This window comes from Cladophialophora carrionii (assembly GCF_000365165.1).
Source record: "Cladophialophora carrionii CBS 160.54 unplaced genomic scaffold supercont1.1, whole genome shotgun sequence".
Taxonomy (NCBI): Eukaryota; Fungi; Ascomycota; class Eurotiomycetes; order Chaetothyriales; family Herpotrichiellaceae; genus Cladophialophora; species Cladophialophora carrionii.
Genome location: NW_008481816.1, coordinates 1730085 through 1746801, shown reverse-complemented (window position 1 = coordinate 1746801; position 16717 = coordinate 1730085). Strand labels below are relative to the sequence as shown.

General features: G+C 52.8%; 4 protein-coding genes across 4 annotated transcripts; 2 read left to right on the top strand and 2 right to left on the bottom strand.

The window, feature by feature from the left end:
* Window positions 1–183: 183 nt before the first annotated feature.
* G647_00619 (uncharacterized protein) lies at window positions 184–3369 on the bottom strand (the record flags this gene model as incomplete). Its single annotated transcript, XM_008724022.1, has 1 exon — window positions 184–3369. The coding sequence occupies one exon, from the start codon at window positions 3367–3369 to the stop codon at window positions 184–186; it is 3186 nt and encodes a 1061-aa protein (XP_008722244.1).
* Window positions 3370–3770: 401 nt separating this feature from the next.
* On the top strand, window positions 3771–4323 carry G647_00618 (sorting nexin-3; the record flags this gene model as incomplete). Its single annotated transcript, XM_008724021.1, has 2 exons — window positions 3771–3848; window positions 3964–4323. 2 exons carry the CDS (start codon window positions 3771–3773, stop codon window positions 4321–4323), a joined length of 438 nt encoding a protein of 145 aa, XP_008722243.1.
* Window positions 4324–6089: 1766 nt separating this feature from the next.
* Window positions 6090–7850, bottom strand: G647_00617 (uncharacterized protein; the record flags this gene model as incomplete). The annotated part of the gene is made up of 1 exon (XM_008724020.1): window positions 6090–7850. The coding sequence occupies one exon, from the start codon at window positions 7848–7850 to the stop codon at window positions 6090–6092; it is 1761 nt and encodes a 586-aa protein (XP_008722242.1).
* Window positions 7851–11230: 3380 nt separating this feature from the next.
* Window positions 11231–14620, top strand: G647_00616 (uncharacterized protein; the record flags this gene model as incomplete). Its single annotated transcript, XM_008724019.1, has 1 exon — window positions 11231–14620. The coding sequence occupies one exon, from the start codon at window positions 11231–11233 to the stop codon at window positions 14618–14620; it is 3390 nt and encodes a 1129-aa protein (XP_008722241.1).
* Window positions 14621–16717: the final 2097 nt, after the last annotated feature.

The following is a 16717-nucleotide window of genomic DNA, read 5'->3' as shown; positions in this document are numbered from 1 at the left end:
TACAGGTCAAGCTCGTCGATATTCTACTCTGTATCTAGATCCGTGTCCCACACGAGGAACCAGGTCATATTTGCTTACTCAAACACGTGGCCAGTCTAGGGTTTCGGAACCACTTTGCAGATGCCGCCGTCCCGTGCCCGGTCTGCGTCTCCGGCTTGTTGCCACGTCGGCTCGTTGCAGTCGTCAACTTGCCAGCTTTTCTCTAGCAGTCTGGCACCAGTTGTTCCAATCTGTGAAGAACCCAGGCAGTATCCGACACTTCTCCATTGTCAGTTGATTCATCCTCGTCGAAGCATAAACGTCGACAACGGTTCTGATATTCGCTTGATCCGCTTTGACCAGCGCCTTCACAATGAGTATGCTGGACAAACTGGCCACATTTGAATGCGCGTTCGAGGATTCAAGGCCTGCTTCCTCGTGAAGCGACCTAAGGACGTCAATTCCATGTTGTGTTTGAGACCCAGACTGAAGCTCGGGAGCATTAGGTCCTTTGCACCGTGAGCAGAATTGCTGAATTATATTGCAGGAGCGATCTGCAAGTTGTTTGGTATGGGTCGTTCTCGCAAGTTTCAGTAACGGCAGGAGCAAGTCGATGGTCAAGGGGTTTTGCTGCTGATGCTTGAAGTAGGACTCGATGAGGTCCAGGACTCGGTTCTTGAAATTCACAATGTTTTCTTTGGCATCTCTTGCATCCTTCTTCTTGTTCTTCGAATGTTGCTCGTTGCGGGCGCGGAATACCTCGGCGAGCTTCATGTCCAGCTCCATCATCTGATCATCGTCCATGTCTTCGTCGGACGAAGCGTCAGAGGTGTCGGATGGAGCTGCTAGGTCGTCCTCGTTGAGGCTACGTGTCCCTAGGGCCGAAGCGAGCGCAGCATCGAACTTTGCAAGTTCCTCATCCTCCTCTTCGCCACCGGATTCTTCTCCCGAGCCTGACACATTGTCCGTGTCCCCGTCAGAACCGTCGGATGCTGGGCCGGACTCAATTTCCACGTCAGAATCGAGTCCGTCCATATTGGAGTCCGTGTCGGATGCTTCGCTGCCAATTCCGTCGACGTCTTCGGCTTGGAACATCTCCTGCTGACCCAACAAATTCTCCTTTGTTTCGAGGACCCGACACAAAGCTTCGAGGCCATTGCCGGTCAGGCTAGACGCGAAAGCTTCGAAGCTCTGGAGTGTAATGCGCCTTAGCAACTTGGACGGTCTAGACGCGAAACTGAGGAGGATTTCCACGATCGCGTCGGCCAGTTCTCCCTTGTCATTAGGCAACTGATCATTGAACTTTCTCGTATCCCATTGACCATGGTAGTCAAGCACCTCCTGTAAGAGTTGCACGGTCTCTGTCTCGCCGCTATAGATTTGAAAGAGCAGAAGGCAATATAGGAGTCGCATGGCCTCAGAGAACGACAGTGGCGGCATCTGAGCTTGGCCTGGCCGTGAAATCGAGGTAGTCTGCTCAATTTCTGAGGTCTCTCTACTTTGTCGCGCAGTGGCAGACAACTTTCGCCAAGCGGTCTGCACTATTTCCCGGACATCATCCGCGAAGGAGGCGGCCATGACGGTCCCCAGGGTCTCCAGATAGTGGATATGGGAAAGGACTCTGTCCAAGACCTGGAAGCCGAGCGATCCAAGCTTAAGTGCTTGCTCGAAGCCAAGATCAAGACGTTCTTTCGCAAACTGGCGAGCCTGTGGTTGGAGAATTGGTCGAATTTCGAGCGTCTTGGTGGATTTATTTGCGGTTGGTGCGACGCAGACTTCTCTGAGCCATGACTCGAATACCCCGGTAACCAGCCTCCAGTCATCTTCTTCAAGATCGCCCGCACTTGTCCACTGGGCTTGTTCCCATCGACGAAGCCTGGCCGAAACCATCTTCCACTGTATTGCTACCATCGTTTTCTGTAGAGACAGCGTCGCTTTGCCGTCTTCTTGTCGAGAAAGTTCCGTCACCAGCTGGCCAAGGGCTAACTTGGCATGGCAAAGCACCGACGGGCTTAGGACGTCAATCAAGTTGTGCAGAGTTTTAGACTTGGTGATTTGGTCAAAGTCGCCGTACGAAACACTTTGCAGCAGAGCCTGCATGTAAGAAGCGGCGACAGTCCCAGCTTCGGGCCAGGGCGCAGGTTCTGCTAGTCGAAGTTGAATGCTTTGAGTCACTCTCTCTGCGGACTTTTTAAGAAGCCTCTCTGAGCCTTTGAGTGCATCAGCCAGGCGCCGGGTCGCTTGTGGTGTGAATGTGTAGAGCAAAAACTCCCGAGGAGATGTTTCAAACACCTTCTTCCACAGGCCGAAACCCCAGGCTCTACGTTCCGTGCTGCTTGACTCTGCGAAAAGGCTCTCATCGACGACAGTCTTCCAGAACACGTCGAAAGTGAGCTTTTTACCTTGGAGAGTCGGCATCTTGCCGTTGATTCCTTTCTCACCTTTGCCTGGTGCATTTTTGAAGACTTCTGCAAGCACCACATCCCAGGCAAAGTGGAGGTTAGCGGACCATCTGGCTGAGCCTTGAGCGCTCAACTCTGAGCTTTGCGGGCCCTGCTGAGCCCGCGCATCCTTGAGAATATCAGCAAGGGCGTTGACGTCTTTTCTTGCCAAAGGGTCACCACTCTTCCATGCCGATATGGGCAGTTTCGCCGCCGGAAACCGCCTTGTTACCGCAATCCATATAGCCACTCCTTCGGGCGTTCGTATGAGCTTATTGGCGATCAGCTTCTCAAGCGTATCCACTGCTAATTTCTCCGGCAACTTGTTGCGTTCGTGGGCGATGCAGTCATAGAGTACCCAGCCAAATTCTTGCCGAAGCCATGGCTTCTTGTGAGCTAGGCTGCAGAGCAGCTCAAGAAGGTGATTGAAATGGCTTTCATCTCCTTTCTGAAAGAGAAGATCCGACTTCAAGATAGCCTCCGCACCAAAGACTCGCCCGAAGTAATGATCGCGCTCATCTTGACCGGAAGTGCCTTTCTCCGGTGCGCTTTGAGATTCGAAGATGTCGATTATGGCCGATACGGAGATGTTTTGCAAGGTATCTCGAGTAGACGCGAGTTGGGAGAGGAGCTCGGTGAGAGCAATGGAGAAGCCCAGGCGAGCTGATTTTCGGCTACTGCAAAGGCCGCGAAAGAGTCGGGACAAGATGGTCTCGGTCTGCTCGTCGCTGGTGATTCCGGGTTTATAGATTTTGGACAACAACGTGTGGGCGGCCGCAAGGCGGACATTTTCCTGCTCGTCGGCAAGATCATTGTAGACTTTGACAAGCTCGACGTCGACTTCTCTTTTCCGCTTCTTGGACAAGTCGGTGGCCGGTTTCTCGCTCGGTATGATGGTGGCTTTTGCTGGCTCAGAGCCAGTGTCTCTCTTCCGCTTCTTTGACGACATATCTCGTGGGGTTAGCCAAGCGTGGAACGGAGGCGTCTCGAATGGTCGAAAAGTTCGCTCAGAAAAAGTTGTCCATCAAACATCCCAAAACGGCCACCGAGTCTTGGCACACTAAGTACTTCCGGGTCTGATGCGGGGCAACTGCCGTCCAATCAGGCCCACTTGCGTGACTGTCAGGCGCGGGCAGGAATCTTCTCGACGACAGGAAGCCTTGAGTGACACACGACAACGAGCAAACCACGTCCATAGGAACACTCAGCACAAACAGCTATCTCGCAGTCCCCTTCCTCGCATCTTCCACACAAGAGTATCGACGTATCAGACCGCCACTACCCCTGCGAACGCACGCGACACATCGCCTTGTTCAGCTGCCTGCGTCTCTCTCTGCAAACCCCACAGTCATGCAGGCCTTACCAGAGTCGCGTCAACAGACTTTCGAGGAGATCTACGGTCCTCCGGAAAACTTCCTCGAGATAGAAGTATGCCGAACCTCCTCTGACTTTCGTGGACATTATGAGGCGACCTCCCTTCGCTCGTCGTTATGCGACCCGGCACACCCATTGAGGACGTACACTGACACTCGATCTAAACCAGGTCAAGAACCCACAGACTCACGGCTCCTCCCCTCGAAACATGTACACATCCTACGAGATCCACACACGAACCAACATTCCGGCCTTCAAACTGCGTCACTCTGTGGTCCGCCGTCGCTACTCAGACTTCGAGTACTTCCGAGACATCCTCGAGCGAGAAAGCGCTAGAGTCACGATTCCTCCATTACCGGGCAAAGTCTTCACAAACAGATTCTCGGACGATGTGATCGAGCACAGGAGAGAAGGATTGCAGCGCTTCCTGCAAATTGTGGTGGGACATCCACTGCTGCAGACAGGGAGTAAAGTCCTTGGGGCGTTCATACAAGGTATGATCAGAGTAGCGATGCGGCTGTCTGAGTGAAGCTGACCCACGGACACATAGATCCAAATTGGGACCGAAATGCTTGGTGAGAAGCCAAGCGCAAGCCCCAATCAATCCAACCCGGAACAAACTACCAACCAAGAAAACAGAATGAGGAACGACATGACGAACAATATCAAGACCCGGCACCTGTGAACGAGCAACAACAGGTCGACGCCCGATATGTGACTCTACCAAGACCAAAAGCCCTTCTCCCTAGGCTCCCGGTGTTTAGGTGGGGTGCGTCTTTACGCTAGGATTTCTTTTCAACGCCCCTTTGCTTAGTGGTCGGTTGTATTCTTTGTTTGCCTGGCTCACGAGGTGTCAAGGAGTTATCAAGCTCGTGGTCGTTGGACAGTACAGTCCAGGTTTGCAATGCCAAATGAAATATCATCACTGTCCAGATCTACTTCGAAGGCGGAACACCGATTGGTGAAGACTACAAATGAGAATGCCCCCGATCAAGCTGGAAATGGCTTAAGCATGTCAGCCCACTCCGACAGGAAACTCGATGCCAACCAAAGCTGGCAAAGAGCAAGGACAGTCGAGTTGAGTCTACCAAGACCTGTCTGATGTGGATTGACTTTCCATATAGTAACCCAAAACCTTTCCAACGTTGGACAATACTACCAGTGATTCTAATCTCAACCGTCTCGAAACTCCAGGTTCCCATTCCTACCCATCACAACCCTCCCTCCATGCCCGCCTGCGCCGTCAATTCGCGTTTTGTTGCAAGTCAGCACAGCGATTTTTGTGACCGCCTGCGCTCTTCAATGCCAATGACATCAAAGTCGTATCTCCTCTATGCTTTTGAGTGCCGTCTCACCCAGCTATGTACGCCTAGAGTAGTGATGTTCCAGCTGTTCGAATGCTAGCTCTACAGCACTTGGTGTATTGCTCGCGTGTTCTCTCTCTCTCATGCATGCATGTGACTTGAATACTTGGACCCATGGTTCTCATTTCTCATTCCTCGCTCCGAGGCTTCTCACCGGGTGGAACGACTAAAATTATCGGGTGGGACTTTGATCATCGTGTGTCGAGAAAGAACACGGCGTTTTTCACATCGAAGCTCTGTTACAAAAGAGCGGCGCAGGCGGTAAGAACAAAGATTCGTTCCAGCCTGTTCATTCTCGACGTCTCCTCAAAGCGGACTTGAAGTCCTTGAGCTAAAACGACTAACTTTTCCCGTCCGATCAGCCGGGCCACAGCATGCGGGCATGGTCCCTTCCCTTCCCTTCCCTTCCCATATCAAAGCCTGTGTTCTATCTAAACAAACGATAACCCATCCCATCCCATCCAATCCAATTCAATCCATGCTTTCCGACGAAATCAACAAAAAGGGGGTATCATAAAGAGCCAACAAGTTTTCCTTTTTCCATTTTCCCATTTCCATTCCATCCATGTTTCCTCGAAGCCGTCGGACCATTTGTGCAAAGTCCCGTGCCTGTCCATTCCAGTGTCCCTCCTTGACGAGAAAGCTGCAGCAGTTATATGCAAGAAACAATGGCAGCCAGTTCCCAGAAACCCATTCAATTTCCCAGATTCCCATGTTCCCTCCAATATCCCATATCCAGGGGTAGCATAGAGCGTTCCAAGCCAGAGATATCCTGCCACGGATGATAAATCCCCTGGGACCGATTTGCCTCCGATCCAGAAATGGTTGTGTATTAGTCCAATGTTAGTCCTGGGGTGCCCATTTGAGGCACGGCGTACAGAGTACCATCTTCGGTATGAGCAGGCTCCTTTGCGACGTTCTCTGTCCTGCTTCATATTCCGATTTCGTCCCACTCATGTAGGGGAGGCAGCCGATTATCCTCCCAATCCATATCGTCATCGACTTCTAGAGTAAAGCTCGGTAGGGTGACTCCCACTTGCTGGTCTCTCTCCCGCTCTCTGTCCTTCTCTTTATCGCCTTTCTCCTTAGTAGGCTCCATGTCTATGTCATCGCTACGGAGTAGCATTGTTAGTGAGCTAGCGGACGTCGACGATTTCACCTTGCCACTGGCTGCCCTGGTCGGAGTTGGGGTGCTCGTTTTTATAGGTGTTGCCGCAGGGGTGCTGTTGTGAATGACTGACGCAGAGTTCTTGGCCGCAGGTACAGCACTGCCCGGGTTGGGAATATCAGGGGTTCCTGCGGAAGAAACTGCGAGCTTCTCTGCCTTCTTGACCTCGGATCTCAACGGCGCAGTTTCGGCATGCTTGTATCCATCTGGAAACTTATTTCTGATACGGTCTCGAAGGTCAGTAGCCCGTCTGTGCGCCAGGTCGAGCTCAGGGTCATCGTGAATTGCAGTCCACTGGAATCCATGCCTGGCCACACCCTTCAGCAAGCTTTCATCTTCAGCGACCGTCCAAGCCCGACGCTTACGGCGCTGTTTCGGAGCGTGGCCTTGCTCCAAGGGTGAATCTGCCTCCGTGCCTTTCATGGGTGAGAGCGAAGGTCCTTCACCTTCGGTCGGAGCCGTTTGTTCTGGAACAGGGTTGTTGGTGCTCGCATTTGTCTCTGACTTGGGAACCGAATCGTTGTTCGCACAGACACGATATCTGTCTTTCAGGTCGACCGAGCTCCGCTCGCTGAAGTTGAATGATGGATCATCAAGTATTTGCTTCCACTTGCCCATGCCATACTTCTTCACACCAGCTAGTAGATCTCGTGTCTCACTCTCACTCCACTTCCGACGGGCACGGCGAGGCTTGTTGTCTTTCCAGGGGACCGCACAAGAAGTTGATGGCGTAGTGGCCGGAACATTTGCGTTGGCTGGTGTTGGTTGTGTAGCGACAGTTTCGTGGGCACAAGGCACTTGTTTCTCAACGACCACGGCAGGTGGGGCTCGCCAATGTGCGGACTCTGGATCCGACTCAGTCAGCATATCCTTGACATGGATTTTCGAGGTCGTTGTGGAACGTGGAGCTGCAGGTCTGGAGGCAACGTCGATGGATGGTAGAAGAGCCGCAGAAGGAGGAGGCTCATGCAGGCCTGTAACCATGGCTGGTAAGAGAGGAGCGGGTCTGTTTGGTCGGTCTTCCTTTTGAGCAGGACGAGGCAGATGCCTTATCATCTCAAGAGCGACAGCCTCGCCGTCAGTGTCCAGTCTCAACCGCTTCTGAGCGTGGCCGTGTTCCAAGGGTGAGGGAGCCTGTATAGGCGACTTTTCGACTACAGACAAACTGATGAAGGAGGGCAGTTGTGTAGGGACCATGTCAGAGCCGTCGTTGGCTTCCAGCAGCTCACTAATGGCCAGATGCGGCTTCTTGGCCTCTCTCGCCAGAAGCACATCGCTAGGAGTGATCTTAGGGGCCCGCCTCTTCTCAGATTCATCTTCCCGACGAACAGTGCTCTTGGTTGCTCTGCTGTTGTTGTGGATTTTGCCCGCGACAGGCTCGAGGGGTAGAGGAATGTTTGCATGGCGACTCGGGGCAGGGTTTCGAAGGGGAGCAATATGGAAGTCGGTCAGTGCGGGCAAGTCGGTGATCTGAAATTGAGGGTCGTCAAGGAGGCCGGGTAACGGCTCGGTAATACCGTTCATGCTGAGTATAGAAGGTCATCGCAGATTGGGAACTGGCGAGGCGAGAGTGAGAGAGAGGTGACTGGAGATGACGACTGTGCAGCGCATGCGTGTGAGGGAGGATGTATTTAATGTCCCCGCCGATCACATTTAGAGAGTAGAAGCGGGTTGACGGGGGACATGGGAAAGCTGATGGGAATGAAGTCAAAAATGAGGATCACCAACGGCTCATGATGCTCTTCCCATAGGGTTTATGACGCCCTCCGATCGAATTCAAGTCGGGAGTAACAAAAGCCATCAAGCGTATCCATCGATTTGCTGGCTCCACCTGATAGGAGCGGTACCGAAGTACAGCAAGAGCTTGGCAGGAACTTCCCCGACAAATTGTCTGGACCAAGATGATTTTGCAGGATTGCTCAACTATATCTCAACTTGCATCCATGTCGCAGCAGTCTTACACCAGATAATCTCACCATGGACCCGAGTGAGAGGGATACGGCATTAGTGTGGCTTCTTCGGTCCACCGTGAGCTCGCCTTCTGACCCTCGATCAGTGCGTCCTGGCTCTAGACCCACCCTGTCCTCAAACGATTTACGATCGAGAAAGATCGTCTGTGGTGATTGAAGGGCTAGCAGCCAAGTCTGTTACACCAGTCACTGAAGAGCTTCCTGAGAGGAGATCTCGGTCGCCTCGCGGCAATCACGTCAAGAAGTCCTCTGCAATTCTGGTTTGAAACAGAAAGCAGTTGCCGTGTCCAGCAATCTCGTCTCTGACCGGCAGGTGAGCGATGGTAAGACTGGCGACGAAAGGTCCGCTCCTGTGATGGAATGGCTCTGCAGATCCCGACCGATCTCAGAACACCCGATTGGGGAGCTTCCCTCGGAGCCTGAGTTTCTCTCGCTCTGCCTACAAAGGACGTGACTGAACATGACCCGAGAGTAGGCTCAAGTATGTTCTCATGGCATTCGTACACCCTCACCGCTGCTGACGAGTATGGAAATACGAGTCACTGTCCAAAAGCCTGGAGGAACGGGCGTTCGTCGCTTCGGAAGGCTTGGTTAAGGGGCGCAGATCGAGGTACAGAAGGACGGAGTTCAAGTTCCTCATTAACACTAGCTAGTGGCATGCGATACCACAAGCTCGTTCGCAAAAGCAGCATCGGGAGATGCCTCTGATGCTTGTACTGTGGCTCTCAACGCCTGAAGAGGTTGGACTGACTAGCAGTGGCAAATCCCCACAGGTGGTTGTAAAATATCTGGCACTTCTTGCACCGTTCCTGGGCCCAAGAATTGGATATTTACCTATTGACCGCCGTCCGACCCAAACGTAAATTTTACGACTTAGTCGAGAGGTGCAGTCTGAGCTCTAAAAAGCTGACACTTCTGCCTCGGTAGTTTGCATGTGGCTGGAGCAATCGATATAGTCAACGCACTGTGCCATTATACAATCCTGTCAGTCCAGCAGGATCAATGTCTCTGTGGGCTGTTCAGGGTTTTGGGGCAGTCTCTGACAAGTACGCATTCCACCTGGATCCTCCTCAACTACGACTCTTTGGTACTACGTAGATTCCTCGAAATTGATGCTGAACAGCTTGAATGCCGAAGTCGCAGCTCACTGGGAGTGATGATGATGCTAGCACGTGACCATTTTCAGTTGTGGGTTGGCTCACAGCTCACAGCCAACACCGAGCTTTTCGAGCTTGGTATGGAGTACATTCCCTGTGATATCGTGCAGTATTAATAGGTGCATCAGACAGATGCAGACAGTGCTGACCTCGAATTCGACTGATGAGTGGAGTTGTAAGAGTGAGAGTGTGTTAGACGATTACAAGCTGGGCTAAAATGCAGCTCTCAGGGGCCTTTTCCTGGCTGCAGCCAATACGATCCCCGCAAAAATGGGCAGCACGGACAGCTCATGGGATATCTCACCGAGAACACAGGCGCTCGGCCCCGGTACACAGCAGGTGATACGAGGTACCCAGTACTGGATGCCTTGGGGTCAGTACTCCACATCGAGATAGCCTTGAGCGGGAGCAACGTGGTTGGCTGTGGATGATGGGCGCCAGTGTTTCAGGTTGTCCGTCACGGCCATCAGCCTCCAGTGCCAGAGGGATGTGAAGAGCTATTGAATGATGCCCTCGTGCTTTTGCTGTTGGAGAGCTCAATTGGTGCATGCTCATGCGAGTCGTGCATTTCCTCAGTCACGTCTTGAACGCTTGGACTTCAGGATCATGGAACGAGATTGAGCGCATAATTGACACACAGAAGCCGTTTCATGGGGCATAGCTTGGATGGGCTCGGTGGTTTGGAATAAGCGGGATCAGGGCAACGATAGGCTCCATGGACTTGAAGGACCACCGAGGAGCTGGCATAATCCTTCGTCGCGGGTCTTTCCTCGTGTCTCCCGTGTCCCATTCCGGTAGCAGACTCGTCCTGCAGCGAAGGACGTGGCATTGAAGAAAACTTGAAATGTGAGCTGCCACTGGCCAGGCTGCTTGCAAATGCCAGGTCTCCTCGACCTGATTTCCGTTACGGCAATGATCTGTTCGTCCCTGGCGGGTTCGACGACACTTCGCGTTGGAGGAAGAGACAGAGTACGAGTACTGGGGCGCTGGTCGAACGGGTCTCGTGGGTTGCACCTAGCAGCAAATTCTTCAGAAGTGTGACTAAACCGAGATGGTGCTTGTGCGGCAGAGCGTCGAGGTTCTTCCCCGTACTTTCCATAGCAGCCGTTGACGTGGGTCGCTTGCTGCGTCTGCGCAACCCGAACCTCACCTTGCCTTTACTTTACTTTCGCACTTGAGCCCCTAATCCATCCACCAGACTGCTGCTTCATCTTCCTGCTCTCTTTGCCCTCACTTACAATTGCATCTTCAGCCATCCCCTAATTCCCCTTCAGCCCTGGAGAGCTGCTTTATTCACTTCTCTCAATTCCATCCTTTGTGTTAATACGGCAGTCCACAGTCTCTCCTTCTCCAATCGCCCCCGACCGCTCTTAAATGTAATATCCTGGTTTCCGAGCTGCTCTCGTCCCAGCACAAACGATCTTGACTCGACTCGGGCCTTGGATATATCGAGTGCCTGCTCTCTCCGTGCGACCGGCAGCACAGCTGGTATAGCTGTAACCGCACATCCTATCCACCCCTGTCTGAACTGAAAGCCAGACAACCCCTCGTGCATCTCAATATCACCCGGACCACACAACGTTATACGAAGGCTTGAAGACCGTTGCCCCGTTCCGCTGAGGCCTCTACGGGGAAGAGTTGGCATTATACATAATTTTTCGACGCAGCACAAAAATCTATTTGATTGCAGTCCGAAGGCTTCTGAGAGCTTCCCATGGCTCCTCCCACCGCGAGGCCAGACGGGCCTCTCAACATAAATCTCTCAGGACTACCATCCATGGCCGACCCTCCTCCAGTGCCCACCAGCAAGTCTCCCTTCGGGAGCTCTAAATCATCTTCTGGGCTGGCTGGCTTGTCCAGTGCAAGAGTTGGAGCTGGTTCTCCTCTGCACGATCAAGCCTCACGACTCTTCCCCAAACGGACCCGCGAACTACAATCTCAGGCTGGTCTCGCCCCGAACATCTGGGGACCTCCCACCAGCGGCACCTCCACGCCTCTCTTTGAGATTCCGGAGTCTCCTAACCAAGATGGCTTCCCCGATCTGGTGCCGCTCACAGAGACTGGAATCAACAGCCCGGCCCGCCGAGGTCGTGCAGGCACTCTTCCTTCGCGAATTTCGCCAGTTGGGACGGTGAACGGTGTTAACGTCCTGACCTCCAAAACGTCTCGTCCAACGCCGTCGACCAGTCCTTTCCGGCCTGGATCCACTTCCGCCGCCGAAACTGCGTTCTACTCGACTTCTTCCAACCAAGCCAATCCGGCCACGTCGGCACTCTTGTCCAGACTTCGTGCGGGAAGCATGCCTCAGCGGGCTAGTCTGCTTGGCAACTCAGGTGCCTTCGGCTCAAGCACCTTTAGTACCGGCTGGGGAACAAGAACACGCGCTGCCACCTTAACCAGCATCAGTTCCGCCGAGGACCCCACGTCGCCTCAGCCATCAGGATATTCCAAAGACGGCATGTCCGACTCGGGGGTACGGACCCTCGATTATCTTGGACTTGCGGAACCTCCCCACCAGTCAAGATCTGATGCGTTGCGTCAGGGTGCAAATGAAAGTGGCCGTTCGCATGATACCAATCTGCCAGACGTGTTAGGGTTTGGAATGCGCAATTCAAGCCGGTTCAGGTCCTTCTCGGTCAACACACAATCTAAATACCAAACCGAAAGCCAGGAAGGAAATACCAGCTTTCCGTTGTTCCAAAGCGGCACCTTGACGCCCTCGGCGGCTGCAGCGCTGGAAGCCGAGTATGAAATGGTTCAGGAGAAGGTCCGCCTACACAACCAGGCAGTCCAGGCCTTTGCAGTGAACGCCAGTGCCGCGCGCCCCAGAGCTCGCACCGCTGGGCTCGTTGAAACACCTCAACGTACCTCGCTCCGAAATTTCGTCCAGCAACCTGCGGATAGCGTCGACATGGGTTTTGATATGCAGGCCTCAGATATGCTAGAGCCATCGAGCCTCACAGACTCGTTGCAGCATCTGACGATTGGCGAAAATATGCCCTTGGGCTTTGAGGGTCTGGACGACCCTGACGTGCAAATCTCTCGGTCTCTTTGGATCGGTTCTATTCCGAATTCAACAACCATGTCCTCGCTGGACGCCATCTTCAGTCGTTATGGCGCTATAGAGTCGACGAGAGTGCTCACACACAAAAACTGCGGTTTCGTCAACTTTGAATCTGTCGAGCATGCCGTGCGTGCCCGCCAGTTGCTCAACGGAAAGGAAATCTTCCCCGGAGCTGGACCCGTTAGAATCGGGTTTGCTAAGGCTCCGAATGCGTCGGTGTCCATCACCCCTGTACAGAATGCCACACCTCCTCCAGGATCTAACAACGGCAATGCTGAAGCAGGACCCTCACAGCCTCACGATACTTCTGGCAGTCCCACCGGCTCTCTGCATGCCCAGGGCACTCTAAATCTGCCGGCTGCAGACAGGCTGACAGAGCTGCAGCCGGACATCCTACAGATCGTGCTCGATTTTGGCGGCCCACAATCGGATCTGGCGGGGATTTCTGCTAACATTGAGAGCGCCATTAGCTTCAATCGCTTTGAGAAGGAAATTCCCCCCATTCCAGAGCCAAGCGCTACAAGGATGTACGATGCTCCTAGACTACGGGACATCCGTAAAAGGATCGATAATGGCGCTTGTGGATTGCAAGAGATCGAACAGATTGCCATCGACATGCTTCCTGAGATTGCCGAGTTGTCATCGGACTATCTAGGCAACACCGTTGTGCAGAAGCTCTTTGAATATTGTTCTGAGCAGACCAAAGAGCAGATGTTGACGCGCATTGCTCCCCATCTTGCAGAAATTGGAGTTCACAAGAACGGTACATGGGCCGCTCAAAAGATCATTGAAGTCAGCAAGACTGAGACCCAAATCCAACTGATCGTCGACACCCTACGTCCATACACAGTACCTCTTTTCCTCGATCAATACGGCAATTATGTGCTGCAATGCTGCCTTCGCTTTGGGCCACCTTTTAACGACTTCATCTTCGAGACTATGCTCAGCCAGCTTTGGGAAATTGCTCAGGGTCGATTCGGAGCCAGGGCAATGCGGGCCTGTCTGGAAGCTCACCACGCCACCAAAAGTCAGCAACGTCTGATGGCCGCAGCGATTGCTCTGCATAGTGTTCAACTCGCTCAAAACGCCAATGGAGCGTTGTTGTTGACCTGGCTGCTTGATACCTGTACCTTCCCGCACAGACGCTCAGTTCTGGCCCCGAGGTTGATCCCCCATCTTGTGCAGCTCTGCACCCACAAAGTGGCGTATCTCACTGTGCTCAAGGTCATCAACCAGCGAAATGAGCCCGAAGCCAGGGACATGGTACTGAAAGCTCTCTTCTTCAGCCCGAACGACACCGTGCTTGAACAGATCTTGTGCGACCAGACTTCGGGGGTGACGCTGATATTCAAGATCTTGACAACGCCTTTCCTTGACGAGAACATGAGGCCAGACGTGGTCCAGAACGTCTCGAGGGTTCTGAGCAAGATCAAGGCGCAGCCAAATCAAGGCTACAAGAGGATCATGGACGAAGTTGGGCTATCCTCGAGGCCCACTCAACCTGCAATGCAGCAGTTTCCTGCGCATGCGCACCCGGCGAATGACCGCGCCCGCTCTATGGCTCAAACTCAACAGCCACAGATGCCTGCACATGGCTTACCACAGCAGACCTTCCCCCAGCGTCAGTACAGTGGGACTTTCGTGCCCAGTGTCAACGGCAATACCTTTGACAATGGGATAGGTCCGATCAGGACTGGATCAGCTGATTCATTCGGCTTCCCTCCGTACAATATGAATGGTTTCCAAGCGCAACAACAATACTCGCAGCTTCCTTACCAACAGATGACGCCTCAATCGCAGTACCAGGGTTTCCCTTCGACCGCCCCTCAACGGAACAACAGTGGATACATGCCAAATGGGTACAACGGATACGCAACGCCTCCTTCGGCCGTCGACCCTTTTCGCCCGATGGCTAACCCATCTTCCTCGCCCCTCTCGTTCTCTGCTCAGATGAGTCCCGTTGTTGGCTCGAGTGGATTTCCACCCCAAAACTTTCTGCAGCAGAACATGCCATCCAACATGTACAATTATCCACAACAGCAATATTTTGTTTCATCGCCGATGCAGACCGTTTACTCGGGTGGCCGAGGTCGGAGAGGGTAAATTATTCCCCCCTGCGACGATCCAACATGTGCTGATGAGCCTGCAGAAGATGAGATTTGTCGCGATGCCATGGTCTGTCTGTCTGACGTCAAGTGAAGCGCCTCGCGCTTGTTTGTCGACGTTCTTTGCTTGATGCCCGGTCACACGAATTTCCTTCCGTATCAACCATGGTGTTTTACAGCTCTCGCAATTTTCGGGAAGCATATACCTTTTTGTGCAATATCGCCCAACTGGCAGATCAAGAGACACTGCCAAGGGCAAGGTTGGAGTTCATCAATGCCACATTTGGGAAAGATCTGGCATGGTCTCCAGAGGCAATCAGTGGCTTTCTATGGCATCCTTGTTTGTGTGCAATCTGCATCCATCCTTACGACAGTTGGCCGACCTTCTTGACGACCACGAACTGCACATTCCCTGCTTTCACTATCACACACCTAGCTTGTGCTCTGTATGACTAAAACACTTCACGGCAATCCATGGCAACTTACGGGGACAAAGTGGCTTGGCCTCCGAAGGGTGTTTCCACACCAAGGAGCTACGAAAGTTTTTGGCGTACACTTGTCATCTACTGCCTGTGTCTATGTTGGGACAATTCCAGGTGTTGGTTTTGCGGCCTGGCTGTGGATGAGCTGCGCATGTACAGCGCGTGCTGCGCTTACTAGACCTTTTAACGAACAAGAATTTTGCGCATTGGGAAAGGTTCGAGAAAAATCAATACAAAAGCTTCACAAGCAGTTCAGTTCGAGGGCTCTCTATTGCTTCGTAGTTGTAAAGTCCGTGCCGATCACGCAGCGGCTCCCGTATCTCTGGCTTGACCTCGTCGTTGAATGATCTATGGGTGTTGTGACTTGTTAGAGGCATACTGGCGCAGTCGCTCCTCGACGGTCTTTTTCGACGGTCTTTTTTCGAATCGGACTACAGCCCTCTTCTTCGAGGAGCAGTACTACTAGGTTAATCATGACAGAGATGATAGTCGAAGCACGTTTGGCGTAACCGAAGAACATACTTGGCGGCGTGTCTCGCACGGCCAAGATTTGAGGTAGACGGGAAAGAAATGTGTCTTGATCAATGGCCAGAGAGGCATGACTGCAACATGGGTCGAAGGTTGTTGACCGTACGCCAATATCAGACTCCATACAACTGCATACGTAGGAGGGTAACGAGGGCAAACTCTTCCTTACGCACGACTGCGCTCCATGTATCATCTCCAGCACATCTTCGGATTTGGCCTCCTAAAAACGATCCCAGCCTCGTAGCTAGTGCTGGCGCTCGCATCTTTTTGTCCACCCACTTTATACTGCTTCTGTTCAATCTCGCAGTCCGAAGGATAATACACGTGTGTACGTTGCAAAAGAGATCGCGACAAGAGTCACGGTTTCCGCTCACCTAGAACTAAACAGTTGTACTTTGTCAGCTTGGCTTGTCTATGACTGTTGAAGATGTCCTTATCTAGATATGAAGCATCCTCACGGCTGCGTATTTTTCGTGTGCTGCCACATTTATAAGGGCGTGCGACATTCATCATCCTGCTCAATTTCAAGGTACCTACCCTGGGCAGCCTCAACGACCCCTTGTAACACTCCAGGAGCCTTCCACTCAACCTGGTTGTAGCTTTTCGGCCTTCTAGGGTGACATCCAGGCACGGAGGGATCGTCGTTCAGGATGCTGCGCCCCCGAGTGTGATGGATCGGCTTTCGTACGGGAAACATGCCGACGGGGCGTTTGTTGTGTGGCAACAGTTCAAATTCAGGAGGATAGGTTCTTGCTCATCGTGCCGATAGTTTCATCAGCCCCCAAACACATGGCTTTGCCGTCCGTATCCTAGAGATCGATGAGAAGTCTGGGCCCACTTGTCTGAGGCGGTTTCCAGACTGGCGTGTGCAGTCAGCTAGCCACATCCATCACAGTTGTCGACGGTCAAACCATGAGCCGCTTTAATGCTCGCCTCCACCTGGTTCACTAGCGGGGAGCAGACTCTAGACAAATCGCGACTTTCCCAAGGTCTCAAAGAGGGTACCAAGGCAAGGCGCACTCTATGGCGTCAAATTCTTCAGCCAGAGGTGGGGACACGAATTGGAAGGAAATTTTCGCACTTGG